At 41.5% G+C, this 17,200-nt stretch overlaps 1 protein-coding gene across 1 annotated transcript in view; it reads right to left on the bottom strand.

The window, feature by feature from the left end:
• Positions 1-17,200, bottom strand: part of KCNN2 (potassium calcium-activated channel subfamily N member 2) — a 154,347-nt gene that overhangs the window by 29,982 nt on the left and 107,165 nt on the right. The window contains exon 5 of the mRNA XM_035013933.1: positions 8,012-8,153. Within this exon, the coding sequence (XP_034869824.1) occupies positions 8,012-8,153 (142 nt within the window). The remainder of the gene's footprint in view (positions 1-8,011; positions 8,154-17,200) is intronic.

Here is a 17,200-nt window from a genome sequence, read left to right as displayed (position 1 = left end):
CAAACGTGGAGGTTCTCCTTAGCTTGTGTATCATCTTTCCTTCTAACAAATGAGATGTTGCAAGAAAGAGAGCGATAAAGGAGGAGGAGAGACCGTGTCCTTAGAAGAGATCATTACTAATGCTCATGGCCCTAGGCCAGATCAAAGTGAACAAAATGACAATCAGCATAAAGCAGAAGTTGAACCCCAACACCTGGAGAGTTTGAGCTGCTGCCAAATTAAAAAAATACAATCCTTATCCCCACTCTGCCTTTCCTCATCAGAGCACAGAAACCGTAAGCCATGTTGGGCCCCAGAATGTTCAGGAAGGAGTTCATTTTCCCCGAGGTCATTTTACCACATGATGTTTGAAAGTTCAAGGTACCACCGTCGTTTTACTTCACGTCCCCTGGTTCGGCTCATCCTGTGGATACTTTCAAGAATCATTTTGAAAAACCATTTTGGGGGAGCAAGCTCTAACAAGAATACAAGCCTATGGAGAAGGGAAACTCCTTTAATAGCACACTGGGTAAAGGTTTGGGTTCTTATTTAAAAAGGCATCTGCCAAAGATATGTGTAATTTTCTTTTAGAAATTCCAGAATCCTCACCCTCACCAAGAATGACTAATGAAAAAATGCGAGTGTTCAAAATACTCCAGTGTCAAATTAATTCTCCTCCGGCAAGTCTTATAATAGCTCCTAAAAGCTCAAAACTTCAGTGTGGTAGCCAATTTGTTCAACTAACAGTAACTAAAATTTACCAAAATATAGTTAATTTGAAAAAAAAATCATGCTTTTTCCTTAAAATACACCCAAATTAATAAAACAGCTTTAAGACCTTAAAATTAACTTTCGTTTAAAAATATCAGCATATCCTCCAAAAGGAAGGTAAAAAGAGTATTTGGAAATACTGCCCATTTTTCTGTCCCTGATTCAGTATCACAGAATAATAAACACATTTTACTACACTTGTCTGATCTATTTTTTTTTTTCATGAAACTATGTTAACCAATCACTTCTGGCAACCAAAATTCTATAAAACACTCAACTTTATTATTCTATCCCATTGGAATTCTGCAAGATCTCCTCGGGTCTTGAAAATCAACAACAGTCAAGGTAATTTTGAAGATAAATGCCCTGAGTTTCTTCAAAGATGACTTGGTATTTGCTGATAGGAGGGTAGAGGTCAAGTCCACTGTCGTCATCTGGTGGAGGGAGGAGGTATGCGTGGTTTTTTTGAGTTCAGTGAAAAAAACCCATACCTGGAAAACCCAAATCTCCATTAGAGTGATTTGCTGCTTCAGCTCATTCTTGTACTTTGATGGTTGGAAAGAAAGAAATGGTGCATAAAACTGGTCATCAACAATGAGTCATGCCTGGGTTTAAATCTTATTAGCGATGGTTGCCAACGTGAGTGCACGTATTTTAAAGACAGGAAGGGTAGCCCTGCCAAATAAAAGTGCTGGTAGTTTAGAAAAATTGGGTGGAATTGTGGAGTCAACAAGTCAAAAGCTAGAAGGTCACAACAACTTCCGAATCTACTTGTCTGTACCTGGAAGAAAGCAGCTATTGTATTTCTTAAGAAATTTCCCTGCAGAGAAATGAAGGTCTGCTTAGGGCACTGATGGGGAATTCTGCCTTCTGACTGACAAGGCCCATCATCCCCTTCTGTTCCTCTGAGCAAAACAGAAACTATCCTAAGAATTTAAAGATAGGCTCTCCTCACTGAGCCTTTATTTGATGAGATTCACCACACACACCAGAAGGACCCCAGTAAACTAAAAACTTCTTCAAAGTTATTATTTGATACTAAACATGTGATGTCAAATTGTGTAAGACCTATAAAAAAGATCCTGGGGTGTTTTTTTGTTTTGTTTTTTGTTTGTTTGTTTGTTTTTGCTTATTCACATAAGCAATACCAAGAACTGACTTTAGTTTCTCAGGATTTCTATGTCCAATGGCAGGGGGGGAAAAAAAAATCCCCAAATGGAGAGACAGAAAGTAGCAAAATATAACCAGACCTTAGGTTTAGCCCTCTCGAATACCAGTCATTCTCTTGATAAGCTCTGGCTAATTGATGGCTGTGTTTTGGAATACTCTCTGGCCGAGTGAACAGTGTAGTGTTCTTTCCCCTCAGGATGAAAACTGACCTCTGACAATTGACTAAGCCACCATGTGACCTTCAGTCAAGACTCCTCAGCACTGGGTAAGAGGATGGCGACAGGATTTATTATCCAAAGTTCTCATCCTAAGGTGGTATAAAAAATAGACTACTTTGTTATTGTTGTTGTTGCCTGAATAAAATTTGAACGACTCACTGGTGCCGTGATTGTTAAAATTGTTATGAACTGCAAAAATGGTTGGGGGAAACCTAAATCACACTTGTGTTGAGGAATCCATGGGGAACCACTTATCAGATAATAACCTGTGTCCCCAGGACGGGGCAGATAATACTTCCTGTTTTAAGGTAATTTTGCCAAGAAATCTAGTCGTCTATATTCTAGTTAAAGGGCCCCCAAGAGATGCCATAATTCTACAGAAATAGACAAGCAAAAATGACCTTCATTCTCATATAAGCCAAGAGATACTCTCACCAAAGAAGCTGTATTCTCCTCTCGAAACAATCATATATTCCTAAGTAAGGGGAAATTAGAGCTTTCAGCTTGTGTTTTGTCTATCCATACAGATATGAAAGGGTAGATAGGATAAGTTTGTAAAAGCTAAGCAAAACAATGACCTTCTCTACATCAAGTTGGAGATAACGAGAAATCAGCTCCAGCTGACACAAGTCTAAGACACCAACGACCTAACAGTGTTGTTTGCCCAGCACCTTCAACCAAGAGAATAAAGCCGTTTAGAGTCCATTCCATTGCTTGTGGTGACATCCACACTAGTGAAGGATCGGGTCCTTGGTGGGACCCCACAGAGAAAAGACTGTTGAATAAAGAGAAAAAAGTAATTACAACCTTCATGGCTTTCTCTGGAAGGGTGATGAGTGACTAGTACGCAACCCTAGGAGTTTATGTTTTTAAGACACTATCCAGGAGAGAGGAAAAGATCTTTGTGTCTTCAGCTTTACTGTTAGGTAGGTCTTGATAAGAAGGAAATTTCTGCTTGATTTGTCTGATCTATCACACTGTAATACTTGTATCTAAGATGGTCTTATTTTAAGCGTTTCCATCATCATCTATGTAAACAACACTGTAAAAACTAAAAGAAAAGCTTTGCACGGTTGTCTTGGATTCACAATTGACATTTTGGGCGAGGCGAGGTTATTTTTTGATGAGGCCATTTGTTTGTCTCTTAGAAATATTCTGGAAAACTCTCTCTCCTCACTGTTTCACAAGATATTTCTGCCCAGAGCACTGCAGATTAATCTTAATGTCCTTAGAGCCCAAAAATATCACTCATGACACAAATTAAGCTATTTAAAAATTTTAAATTACAGTTTAATTTTGGGGTCTTAACCAATGAAATGTGAACATCTAAGACGGTGCCATGAAATAATTCATTAGTTTCATTAGTTTTATGAAGGAAGGCAGGGCTCATTTCTTTCTGTGGACATTTTGAAATGGGAAATGGGCTTTGTAGATATTAGCATTTGGACTGACTCTATCTTAGGTCAAAGTAAAAAAAAAAACAACACATAAAGCTATAAGTTCTATCAATTTCATAAACACAAGAACCAGAAAATTCAAATATAAAAGAACACAAGGAAATACAGCACTTCAGAGATAATATACAAGATGATTCAGGGATGACCCTGTCCTCTCTCAGGAGTATTGTAAATCGTATTTCTTTTTCACAATTGAGGAGGGACCAGATGGAGAGAGAGAGAGAGAGATGGCCCATGGGAAATCTGACATTGTGCATTTTACCTAAACATGCATTGCAAAAGCCCAAGGGGAAATAGGCAAATAAATGCCTGAAATAAAATGAAGTCGTGTCTGGCTTCGATAATCCCAACGTGACAAATTGGTATTTAAGTTTCTTGAAAACAAAAGCAAAAAAAAAAAAAAAAAAAGTGTCTGGCAAAACACAGTTCATCTTAAGGAAACTAACCGTATCTATAGGCTGGGAAAACAACTTAGCTTCTTCTAGATATCTTTACTATCAGCCAAACACTCTCCATACTGGTTTGTAGGTAGCCTGCAGCCATACACTGTCAATCCCCAGGAAATTTACACGGGATGGAATCAACTCCCGGAAACTCACCCCCAGGCAATCGCTCTGGGGGCCGGACTCCGTGGGAGGTTGCTTGGTCTAGGGATAGACGCAATCCAACTCCATGCAGCTTTCATGTAGGTTAGTCCAAGATTAATGAATGTGTCTACATGCAAGTAAACCATTTTGATGGGGCCAATTAAGAAATGAGTCTGTTTGAAGGGGCACCTGCACCCCAATGTTTATAGCAGCAATGTCCACAATAGCCAAACTATGGGAAGAACCCAGATGTCCATCGACAGATGAATGGATAAAGAAGATGTGGTATACACACACACACACACACACACACACTAGAATATTACTCAGCCATCAAAAACAATGAAATTGTACCATTTGCAATGATGTGGATGGAGCTGGTGGGCACTACGCTAAGTGAAATAAGTCAGTCAGAGAAAGACAAATGCCGTATGATCTCACTCATATGTGGAATTTAAGAAACAAAACAGATGAACATAGGGGAAGGGAAGGAAAAATACAACATGATAAAAACAGAGAGGGAGGCAAACCATAAGAGACTCTTAACTCTAGGAAACAAACTGAGGGTTGCTGGAGGGGAGAGGGTGGAGGGAAGGGATAACTGGTTGATGGGCATTAAGGAGGGCTCTTGATGTAATGAGCACTGGGTGTTATATACAACTGATGAATCACTAAACTCTACCTCTGAAACTAATACACTCTATGTTAACTAAATTGAATTTAAATAATTTTTTTTTAAAAAGTCTCATCTGTTCTTTACATGGGAGTGGACCTCCTCAGCCTAAGAACAGAGGGTCTGTTTCACCATGAATCTAGAGGGCAGCAGTGAGGTCACTGTGAATTTCAGAGAACATAATGTCTTTGTGTCCGTATAGATTAAAAGTTGAGTATAACTTCTATTTTTCCTGTAAAGTAGGATCCCTAGTGAAATCTAAGCAAACAAGTAGTTCAATTCAATAAAAGATTTGTGCTGTCAGGTGAGGCTCTGAAGACCCTAAGGGCAAATAAAAAAGTGAGGAAAGCCAGAAATACCACAAGATCCAGGCAAGGCTAACCTCAAATCTGGTTCTGATCCATGGCGTATTAGGCTATTTGCACAAACCCTGAGTCATACCTGATTCAACAATAAAAAAGGGGGGGCATCTTGCCCAAAAGGAACACCAAGGAAATTGTTTCTAAGAAGCTTAAGGGGAAAGACTCTGCAGTTAGTGGTTCTGTTTTTTATTTTTTATTTTTATTTTTTTTATTTTTTTATTTTTTTGGTTCTGTTTTTTATAAATAGCATCATTCATGTCCCTTGTGGGCTTGTTACAGCCTTCCAAAAATACATCCATGCAAATTTTATTTCCCAGAACATTATGCTATATAATAAAATGGTATCTTCTGAGGAAAAAGGAGCAAGTGATCCAAATAGTTAACAGAATGGACCATACCCACTGTAATGAAAAAAAAAAAAAAAGTTCATCAAAATGCAAAGAACTGTATTTTTCTTTTACAAGCCAACAATGTTAAGTTATACCCCCAAATTATATTCTTTACAACTGGGGCTTGAAATGGTCATCTTGTTACTCCTGGTGACCTTAAAATTGGCCCTGGATTTTATGTTCCCATCTAGCTGCCTTATCCCAGGTCAGTACTGCTGAGTGGGAGAAGAATGTTCACGCTCCCTCTATGCCATGGGCGCATGGTCCTTCCAGCTAGTTCTGACTCTTGGAACAGTCCTCCGAGGCAGCTGCTACAAGGGGACAGGCTGCTCTGGCCACCATTCAAAGGCCCTCACATGGGGAGCCTGTCCCTCTGCTGCCAACCTGGAGGTGGATGCAGTGGAGGCATTGGGAGGGATGCCTAACTTCAGAAATTTAGGGTATTTCCTGCCTAAGGAGCTCCCGGTACTAGCTCTCATATCCTGACGTAGGCAGAAAATCAAAGCAGCAGCAAGATAATACATTTTGCCCCCGTATCCAAACTATAAAAAGCAGATAAAGAACGAATAGAACCTAGGTCACTGAAAACAGTGCATCAGTTTGAAGCTATGCCGGCTTCAACATTTAAAAGTTCATGCTGCGGGGCGCCTGGGTGGCTCAGTCGTTAAGCGTCTGCCTTCGGCTCAGGTTATGATCCCAGGGTCCTGGGATCGAGCCCCACTTCGGACTCCCTGCTCAGCGGGGAGCCTGCTTCTCCCTCTGGCCCCCCCCCACCCCCCGCTCATGCTCTCTCTCTCTCTCTCTCTTTCTCTCACTCTCTCTCAAATAAATAAATATAATCTTGGGGCACCTGGGTGGCTCAGTTGTTAAGCGTCTGCCTTCAGCTCAGGTCATGATCCCAGTGTCCTGGGATCGAGCCCCGCATTGGGCTCCCTGCTCGGCGGGAAGCCTGCTTCTCCCTCTCCCACTCCCCTGCTTGTGTTCCTGCTCTCGCTATGTCTCTCTCTGTCAAATAAATAAATGAAATCTTTAAAAAAAAAAAAAGTTCATGCTGCATTACGATCGATTTGAGACAACTTGCTGCCCTCCCATTTTCAGATACCTAAAACACATGGAACAAACTAGTCCTGGTCAAATTGGAATGTGTAAGGAGTAGGGGTCATGTCTGTACCTGCTACGGGGCCCAGAACAGTGGCATGTTGGGGTGCCTGAGTGGCTCAGTCAGTTGAGCGTCTGACTCTTGATTTCGGCTCAGGTCATGATCTCATGGGTCATGAGATCGAACCCTGTACTGGCTGCCTGCTCAGCGGGGAATCTGCTTGGGATTCTCTCTCCCTCTCCCTCCCCCCCCCCCCCCCCCCCACCGTTCATGCTCTCTCTCTCTCAAAAAAAAAAAAAAAAAGAACAGTGGCATATCACCACAAGCAGCAAACCCTTCTCAAAAGCTCCCCAAGACCTGGCCTTCCATCCCAGCCTCCTGCTGTACTACTTTTCCACTTTCTTTAAGATTTTATTTATTTTTGCACGTGTGCATGAGAAAACACGTCACAAGAGGGGGTGAGGGGCAAAGGGGGAAGCAAACTCCCCACTGAGCAGGGAGCCCGATGCGGGGCTCGATCCCAGGACCCTGGGACCATGAAGCTTAACCGACTGAGTCACCCAGGCGCCCCTCCTTTTTCACTTTGTGCGCTCCTGGCCCAGTGGCCTTGCTCAAAGGTACCAAGCTCCTCCCTGACTCACTACCTTCAAATAAACCATTTCCTCCTCCTGGATGCCTATCCTTGCCTAAGCCTACCTTAGCTTAGAAGTCAACTTTCCAGGAATAGAAAGAAGATGTTATTAAGAAAATCGTAAGGAAGGGAAAATACATTTACCATACCGTTCTGCACCTACTAAAAAAAAAAAATCTGCATATAAGTAGCCGATGCAGTCTAAACCCACATTGTTCAAGGGTCAACTACAGTTTAATTCTGTAATTGACAAAATGCAGCTCTTCAGCCCTTCAACACACTTCAAGGTAGGTTATTAGGGTCCCCATTTTGCAGATAAGGAAAGTAAGTTTCAGAGAAGAGAAATTTACTCAAGTTGATGTAGCTAGCAGGACAATGGCAGAACCCATCGAAATGAGGAACTTTCTGGCTGAAGCTGAAGCTCGAAGACCGGATTTGCTCATCAAAATTAGTGCTTCTCCCACAAAGAACAATCCAGCAGCACCATGTGCTTAATGGAGCTGCATCACAGTAAGAATGAAGGTGAAAATCAGTGATGTTCTCTCCCACCCGAGAACTGATTATTTACGTATGCTTTGCCGCTTGCCGTTGGGAAATTGAATAGCTTACCATCATGTGGAGTGCCTTCGCGAGCTAAGACTGTAAGTAAAAGAAACAAAGTAAAAAGATACTTACCATAATTCCGGTAAGCAAACAGACTCCTTTCCCACAGTATGTGTTTGGTACCATGTCACCATAACCAATGGAGAGAAAAGTTATTGATATCAACCACATTGCTCCGAGGAAGTTGCTAGTAACATCCTGTTGATCATGGTACCTGAAAAACAGCAAACAGAGCCAGTCCTTTATAATTCATCTATAGCATGGCTGCCAAGGGCAGCTGGATTCAATCCAGTGAACTCACTAAGTAGCTTCTATAAACTGATCTATATGGAGGACTTCAAATCTCACTATTATGTGTAAATAAAATTGAGGTTCCACCTGAGCAATATGACAGACATCAGGAAGTTCCTCAACGTTAAAAATAGTCTGAAAGAAACTTTGAAAAATGATGACTGCTTTTTTCACTCGCGTCAACTGATAAATGCACATTTGTCCCTGAACTCTGCCCAGACCCTGCTCATGGCTCATCATTCCTTGATGCCCACCAATGTGCCTAACTTATGGGACACTATGCATTACTAGGCATTACTATACAATCTGCAACCTGCAATCTCTCCCCACACCCTTATAGTAGCAGGAGCCATGCTGCTCCCTTTGCTGAGACTGTCCTTTTCTACCTTTATTTCCATGATGGTCCAACTCCTAGTCATCCTTCACAATTAAATGCAGGGGGAAGCCTTTTCCATCTGCTCTTCTCCCAGCCCCTCCCATACACCCCCTCAGCCTCCTGCATCTTCCTCCATCATCAGACGATACTGTAACGGTCTACCTGGAAGTACTGTCTTCCTTGAAGACACAAAATGTGACATTGATTGCACAATCCCGGCCCAGACCCGGAGCTTAATAGAACTTACTGCCTCGCTGTTACATACAAGAAGATTGCAGTCAGAAAGAAGGAGAGGGACCCAGTTTATCCTAATTAGTCTGTATGGTATCAAGATATTTGTGGTGAGGAGGAGGGTTCTTGGATCAGAAACAGATACCCTATCATGTTTTGTTTGAATTAGCAGTGAACCCTGGCCCATCATGGGAACACTGCTGCCCACCATGCATACAACATGGAGGCCATGTGAGTGATTGCCCTAGAAGAACTCGCCCTGAGTGCCTGTTCTATGTAGTCATGGGGCAGAGTGACCATCCTCCGGTCTCCATGGCAGTCAGAACCCAGACTGTGGTCACCAGAGTCATTCTTGGCTCTTCGCCCAACATCTCCTAAGGACCCTCTTCTTTCCCAGCTGTCAGATGCCCCTGGGGAGGGCTCTCCTGTCCTCATGTCTTGTTCTCCAAAGCATGCTGATAACCAAGTAGGCTGCACACACACAGCTCGCTGAAGGACACCCTGTGAGTCGCTGGTGTTCGGAGGGCAGAAACCTCCACCTTTCTCCCCCCGTTGAGTGCCGCCATGACCCAGCGGTGGAGTCCCCTCTGCCCAGAATGGTCAGGTGGCGAGGCTGTCATTGCCAAAAGGGAGGTCAAAACGCATTCCTAGCTTTCCAGGAAGACAGGTGAGTGCATTTACCTGAGAAACTTGGGTAAGTAACGTGCGCATAGGGTGACAAGATCCATGACGCCCTTCAGCTACAACATCAGCTGGCACGCTCTATGAACTACTCTGGGGACATGCTGTGCCTGTGTCCTAAGACTTCCATGGGAGAATGTGGTATTTATTTTCAACAAGACCCTCAGAAGCTTTAGATTATCTCTTTCATGACATTGGGGCTCTCTATAGTATTCTTCATCGATCATTTGCCTAGAACAGGGAATGCATGACACCAGAGAAGGGAGGCAGGAACCTTCATGCCCTATTCCATGTTTAATGGTGAGACAAAGCTTCTTCACCAAGCAAGACCTACGGAAAGATCAGATACATTTAAGAGTCGAAGACTCTAATTCCCTGACACCTACGAAATATTTGTGGGGCACCCACTGAATGTTCAGCCCTTGACTTGCATATTCTCAATTTACATTAATATTTTAAGACCTAGATGACCTTTTTGGCTGAAACAGCTACTGTCCTCACCCTCTCTATATCAATAAAGTGTCCTCAGTCACTTAGAAAATGTGATCACATCTCCATGAAATCCTCAAGGTATTTATTTCTATACCATGAACGACCAGAAGACATCCGCTAGGCACAAGGAACTACAAAGAGGAGTTTGAGATTTAAAACTAAAAGCAAAGGTCCCTCAGGGGACCCTTCATGGCTGGTGTCCATGAGGAAATCTCAACTTTGGCATGGCTGTGGAAATATTTCCCATCTGTTCTTTCTGAAGCATTTTTCATTTGGTTTCTGAAGTTTGGAGAAGGAAGTAAACAATTTAGAAAAAAATATAATAAAAAGCATTCACTGGAACATTTAGGCCAGCTGACTCCTCTTTAGTTGCTTACCTTAATAAATATCCGAGTTTTAAATACACAATTTCTCCCTTCCTCATTAGACTCTTTGCAAAGACTCTCAAGCATTATGCCATGACATCATTCTGTCAATATTTATTATACCCTACGTACTACTGTAATCCTATAGTTAAGGGCCTGATTAGAAATAAACTTTCTAGGAATTGGTATTTTAAAGCTTGGGATTCAATGCTAAATTATCTTTTTTTTTTTCTTGCTTATGAAAAAATAAACCTGCCTGAAAAGTAGCTCAGGATGGAAAAATAACATCTCAGACTACTGTTTATGTTACATTCAGACATACTTAGTTGTGAACAGTCAAGAGGGAGGTAATTAGAGAACCACATTAGACCCTATTTGAATAATCAAGATTTCTTTCCTGGCAACTCAAATATTAAACTTATCAGCAGGATGATATTATCACTTAGAACACTGCCAGGTTTGGAATTATGCCAGATTCACACCACTGTGAGTGATTAATACGCACAATTTAAATGGCAAAGAAAAAATTTCAAGACATTTTTTTACAGATGCTTATTTCATGAACTTACTCAGGCAACTGCAACCTTCTTCTTCACAAGGACTATTCTATGAAAGACATGAAGAAATGACTCAAAGTGGCAAAGTTCAAATTCTGATCAACAGGAATCCTTGTTTAAGGAAAAGTACATCAAATAAGATTAAAACAAGAGCAAGGAAGGCCTGATGATCTGAAGCCTTTAAAATAAGAACTCTGGGGTTTGGAGAGAAGACTTACTGCACTATTTTAAAGCAGGTGCACACTTCATAGACGTAAAGGTCACAAGATCAGCTTTGAGGTTTGAAAAGAAGCAAAATATTCCTTTTCTTAGCTTCCATTCATGTCTTCATTAGAGACTGTGGGTCTACCACTTTTTCTTGAATATGACAGTTTTCTATAATACACGTTTCAATGTGCCAGGGTTATTTTTCTAAGGGAATTACGGACTTCTTCCCTGAACAAGGCACCTCTGTCCCACACCCCTAACTCCCCCTCAGTACCTTTCCACAAGCAATGGAGCTTTGGCCACACGAATGGCTGGCACTTATGCCATCCTCTTTTATGGTTTTGTTGACCTGGGAACAACCCCCTCCCCACGCCGCTTCCTAGCCCAATGGTTAAACAATGGTTAACAAGACATAGATCATCTACTAATACAGAACAGTGATCCCCAAGAGATGGTAAACAACCAATGGCCATACAGTTGTGGAAGAGAATCCCCAGGATGTGGCTCAGGGAGGGAAACCAGGCAGAGCCCAAAGGTCTCCCCATATTCAGGGACAGAGCTGGAAATCCAGGGAGGCCAGGAGTTCACAGGACCAAAACCCAGAGATGAGAAATTTGCAGACAGAGATCCAGAGATCTGCACTCCTTGATTATTCAGCTGTACTAATCAGTACATGGATGTAAACCCCCAATGTTGGAGAAATGGAAGTACTATATGTAAAGTGGTTCAGTATCACCTGAAGATAGGTTGTAGTAAGTGGCATCCTGTCCAGTGAAGAGAAGACCATGATAAGTTAGTTACAGTGTACCTACGTGTTTAAGTATGCTGTTACCCTCAAGGAGCCACTAAAATAATACCTCAGAGAGTAGTAACTGATAAGACAATAAAGGATATAAGATGGAACAATAAAAATAATCCAAAAGGAGGCAGAATTAGAAAATAGGAACAAAGAATAGATGGGACAAATAGAAAACAAACAGCCAGAGGATAGATTTATCCAAGCATATCTGTAACCATATTAAATATAAATGGCCAAAATACCTCCAATTAAATGGCACAGATTGTCATAGAACCCATGGAAAGTTCTCAACTGCAGAGTAGCTAAGATCCAAAGCTGAAAACAGAGAACTGATGGAGTCTAACTATATGGAAGGATAGATGCCCAGGTGCCTGTCCCTGTCTGGTACCACCAGGCAACTAACAGGAGATAGAAGTTTATTCTCTGGGGATAGACTGGAGATTGTGACCCAAGCAAAGATCAGGAAAGATGTTTGGGGCTGAAAACATGGGGACTGAATTCAAGTTTCCAAAGGGAATAAGCAGCATCTCCAGTTTCCTTTCTTCACTCCCATCCCCGACTCTGTAACAGAGCTCAGTAACACTATTACAGTGAAAGAATATTTTCCTTTGGAGAAACAACAGTTTCAGTAAAAGACATTCATGTACTAACATCAAGGATTCCCTAATGAAACATGCAGCTCTCCATTTATCCATCCTACAGGAAATTTCACCACACAACAAGCTTCTCTCCCCACACAGAGCTTTCAATTCCCACTCTTGAACATGAAAGAACCTCAAATGATCAGCACACATTTGAAGTATATTCTCTGCAAAAAAGATGCAGACAAAAAAGGGGAGGAGCAAAGAAAACAGAAAGGAAGAAAGGAAAGTAAGAAGGGATAGGAGGAATGAGGAAGCAGAAGAACTTGGACACAATGCAGGGTGATGGGGACAGGTCTCCTGAACTCTCTAATTTATGTCAGCAAAGACCTAAGGGAAAACATGGCATCCATAAAACAGGGACAGGACGCCAACAAAGGTGAGCAATTTAAGAATAAAAGAGGGGGACTCTTCAAAAAAATTTAATATTACAGCAAAAAAAATCATAATATGATAAGAATATAAATTAGTGGAAATCTCCCAGAAAGCAGAACAAAAAGACAAGGGTAAAAGGAGAAGGAAAAAGATACATTCTCAAAGAATCAACAGAGAGGGCCTAACAAATGAATTTCCAGAAGAACACAGAAAGTGTAAGGAAAGAGATGAAAATGTTCCTTTATTTCTTTGGGTTTCCAGGAAAACTGCAAGGCAGGCATCTCTAAGATTCTCATTAGTATCTGCATACAGAATAAGAAAAGACCCATGCCGTGGGGAGTGGGGGTAGTCACAGTAAATTTTAAAGTACTAGGAACAAGGAGGAGACCTTAAAAAGTTTCAAAGAGGGGAAAAAGAGATCACAGCTAAACATTAAAAATGGTTGCCTCTAACATGATTTAACTGTTTAATTTGTGTGTGTGTGTATTGTGGTGGGAGAAGAGGAGGTAATCTATTTCTCCTGGATTTGTAGAGGGAAGGAACGGAGAATCTGGAAGGAGGATCTGAACAGGCATATTTCAGCCCCTCTGTCTGCTCTGCCTGCCCACAGAGCAGGCATCTCTGGTTCTCCATGTGGTCAGCTTCCCCAGGGCAGGGGCAACGCCCTCAGGTTATGAGGTGTACCTACAACTCCATCTACTTCAGTGATGAATCAGGGGAAAACCAGGCAGCCCACTGGGCTGTAGGTCAAGTGGTGGTGTCCAGATCTGCCTTATGTCAGTAATGAAGCTGCTATTTTGACGTCTACCAGTTGAAGACCCAGAGAAGTGAGCGCAGGATGATCAATGATCTCTCTCCAAACCCCAATTATGTGCACGTCATTTTGATTTAAAGTAAAAGCAAATAAAATAAGTGATCCAATTAAGGAAAACATAGGAGCACAAAAAGAAGTCCACTGAAGGCACGCACCTAGGTTCAAAGGAGAGGGGTGCTGAGTTGAGGAGGAGCTAAGAAAGGAGGGTGACCTGCATCTCTGATTTGCCACTGGTCCAAGTCATAGGTGGTCACCTATTCAAGCATACTGGAATCACCCACAAAGCATTTAAAAATAACTGTGCAAAAAAGCCTGGTATCCCATGACAAGGATTTTTTTTTTTTTTAGAGCTCCCAGCTGATTTTAATGTGTTGTCAAGCCTGAGAACCATCCATGAGCTTTATTTCAGAAGTTCCTCATTCAATCTACATGTGCGCGGGAACAGGCAGATGAACAAAAAGGAGGCAGTATTCATGAAAAGCTTAAAATATAGTAAGGGAGAAAAACCTGATGGCCAAGAATAATCAGGTAACAGGGAAGCTGGGATGAATGTGAATATGAAAGGTAAAGGCAGATCAAGACACAAAGTATGTAACAGATAGAAAGTAATGATAGGGGCACCTGGGTCGCTCAGTCATTAAGCATCTGCCTTTGGCTCAGGTCATGATCCCAGGATCGAGCCCCTCATCGGGCTCCCTGCTAGGCGGGAAGCCTGCTTCTCCCTCTCCCACTCCCCCTGTTTGTGTTCCCTCTCTTGCTGTGTCTCTCTCTGTCAAATAATCTTTTTTTTTTTTTTTTTTTTAAATAGGACACTGACATCTAAAATTATCATCTTAACTTCAACCAGAATGTAGAGTCCATTAGGTCCAGACAGGCTACTAAGTACCTCTCTGGGCGAGGGTGCTCTAAAGTGAAAACAGAGCAATCTCATGTATAAAACTACTCTGTAAATGATTTACACAAAGTTCCTTCAGGCCAGAGAATGTGAACATCCTCAATCGATGTGACTTTCTTCTTGTCCCTTCCTTGCTTTCCTGCTCTTCTCTCTACCACTGAGTTGTGAAAACACAAACATGGCTTGGGGGTCCCATATATTGACTTCCTTCACTACTGATAAATGTATCCCAAGAAAAGCTGCAGAGATACTAAAAAGCCCAATTTTATTTATTTATTTATTTTTTATTCTTATGTTAATCCCCATACATTACATCATTCATTAGTTTTAGATGAAGTGTTCCATGATTCATTGTTTGTGCATAACACCCAGTGCTCCATGCAGAATGTGCCCTCCTCAATACCCACCACCAGGCTAACCCATCCTCCCACCCCCCTCCCCTCTAGAACCCTGTTTGTTTTTAAGAGTCCATCGTCTCTCATGGTTCGTCTACCCCTCCGATTTCCCCCACTTCATTCTTCCCCTCCCGCTACTTTCTTCTTCTTCTTTTTTTTTTTCTTAACATATATTGCATTATTTGTTTCAGAGGTACAGATCTGAGATTCAACAGTCTTGCACAATTCACAGCGCTTACCAGAGCACATACCCTCCCCAGTGTCTATCACCCAGTCACCCCATCCCTCCCACCCCACCCCCCACTCCAACAACACTCAGTTTGTTTCATGAGATTAAGAATTCCTCATATCAGTGAGGTCATATGATACATGTCTTTCTCTGTTTGACTTATTTCGCTCAACATAATACCCTCCAGTTCCATCCACATCGTTGCAAATGGCAAGATCTCATTCCTTTTGATTAAAAAGCCCAATTTTAATTTAGGCAGAGCCAGTTCTGATTTTCATTAAATGTATAATTCTCTCTTAACTTTAAAACACCAAAGTGAGTTTTCTATTTTGATTTCATTTTGCTCCTGTTGCCCATTTGGAATGCTTTCCTCTCTTCTGTTAATTTGGAAAAGTCGAAAAGCTAAAGGCTTCTCCCTCTTCCTCCCTCCTCCCCCCTCTTCTCCCTCCCTTTTGCTTCCTCCCCACCTGTTCTGTGCCTCTGTGTGTGTGTGTGTGTGTGTGCGTGCACCACACATGCACACGTGCTGGAGGGGGGCGTGGTTCTGTAAAATGACCGAGTTCTTCTCATGTGTTCACCTTGGCTAATGAGAGTTTCATTCACTGTATGGATACAGAAGATTGATCTTTTGGTAGGGACCATCAGTGGATATGTTCTAAGAGCATATGCTTCCTATGAAAAAAAGCTAAAAGTCTCTAGAGGAAAAGAGGGGGATGATAGAATGGATTTTCAAACTTGAAGAATTACATTATATGCCCCGGAAAAGATGCTGCCTCTCTATTATCCATTCATGCATTTTCATTGACATGAGAATAAGTGAGTTCAGAAAGGACTTCCCTGTCAGTAAGTTAACAGTCTCAGTTCTCTGTAAGTATTTGACAATGATCTAGGTTAAAAACCTATAGGAAAGACAATGGTATCACATTAACGCACCCTAAAAATAGACTTGAAAAGTCTTCTCAGCATTTGGGCTCTCTCTGATAAAAGGGTTGGGGTATTAGGGAGGGCATGTGTTGTGATGAGCACTGGATGTTACACGCACCTAATGAATGAATTGAACACTACATCAAAAAACTAATGATGTACTATATATATGTTGGCTAATTGAACATAATTTTTAAAAAAAGGGTTTGGAAATATGGCCAGCTTTGGAGAGAACTTCCGGGTCTGAGAGCCATGGTCGCAAGTCTGATTCCTAAAAGTGAAGGTGGAGAAAGACCCCAGGGCATGCATGGCCATCATGAGAGACTTCCCTGAACAGAGAACTCCATTTAAGCAATGCTTCTCAATCCTAGCAGACCCAATGCCATCTCTTAAGATCTTGAAATGGAACGCAAACAGTATACTTTATCTATATACATGATTTATAAAACAAAAATCGGTATAACACCCTAACTGCAATACAGAGAAATAAAAAAGGAGTACTTTACAATAAAGCATGTATTTCAGCATCTAAATACTCAGACAAGACTAACTTAGAAGACTTGAGGAACCGTCAGTTTGTTTGTACCTTTTATGTAAAAGCACTCGAACACAGTTCAGTCCAATGAGAGTGACATGACAATTCAAAGCCATGGGGGCGTGGCCAGAGCTGATGTGATTTTCTGAAATGTGAAAAACTTCTGGCCAAACCCCAAATATAACAAATGACAATATTCCCTCCATTTATACATTATAAGTATGTTGTAAATTCTATTATTATAAATGTCATAAATAACACCCTAATTTAAAAAATGAAGTGTATATTACAACTGAACAAAAATATTTTGTTTATGCTTAAAGTGGATTTAGGTCTCAGCTATGAAAATTATAAATAGGTTTTTAGTACACAGAATGTCCAGCAGGTCGGTCCAAGGTCAAGTGCGACACAGATCCTCTGTTGGATGGGACTGTCCCATGCACATCAGAATACA

Source organism: Mirounga leonina, unplaced genomic scaffold (genome assembly GCF_011800145.1).
Source record: "Mirounga leonina isolate KUSES-001 unplaced genomic scaffold, KU_Mleo_1.0 Mir_168, whole genome shotgun sequence".
Lineage (NCBI taxonomy): Eukaryota > Metazoa > Chordata > Mammalia > Carnivora > Phocidae > Mirounga > Mirounga leonina.
The sequence above is the reverse complement of the archived record's forward strand: the minus strand, read 5'-3'. Positions and strand labels throughout refer to the sequence as shown.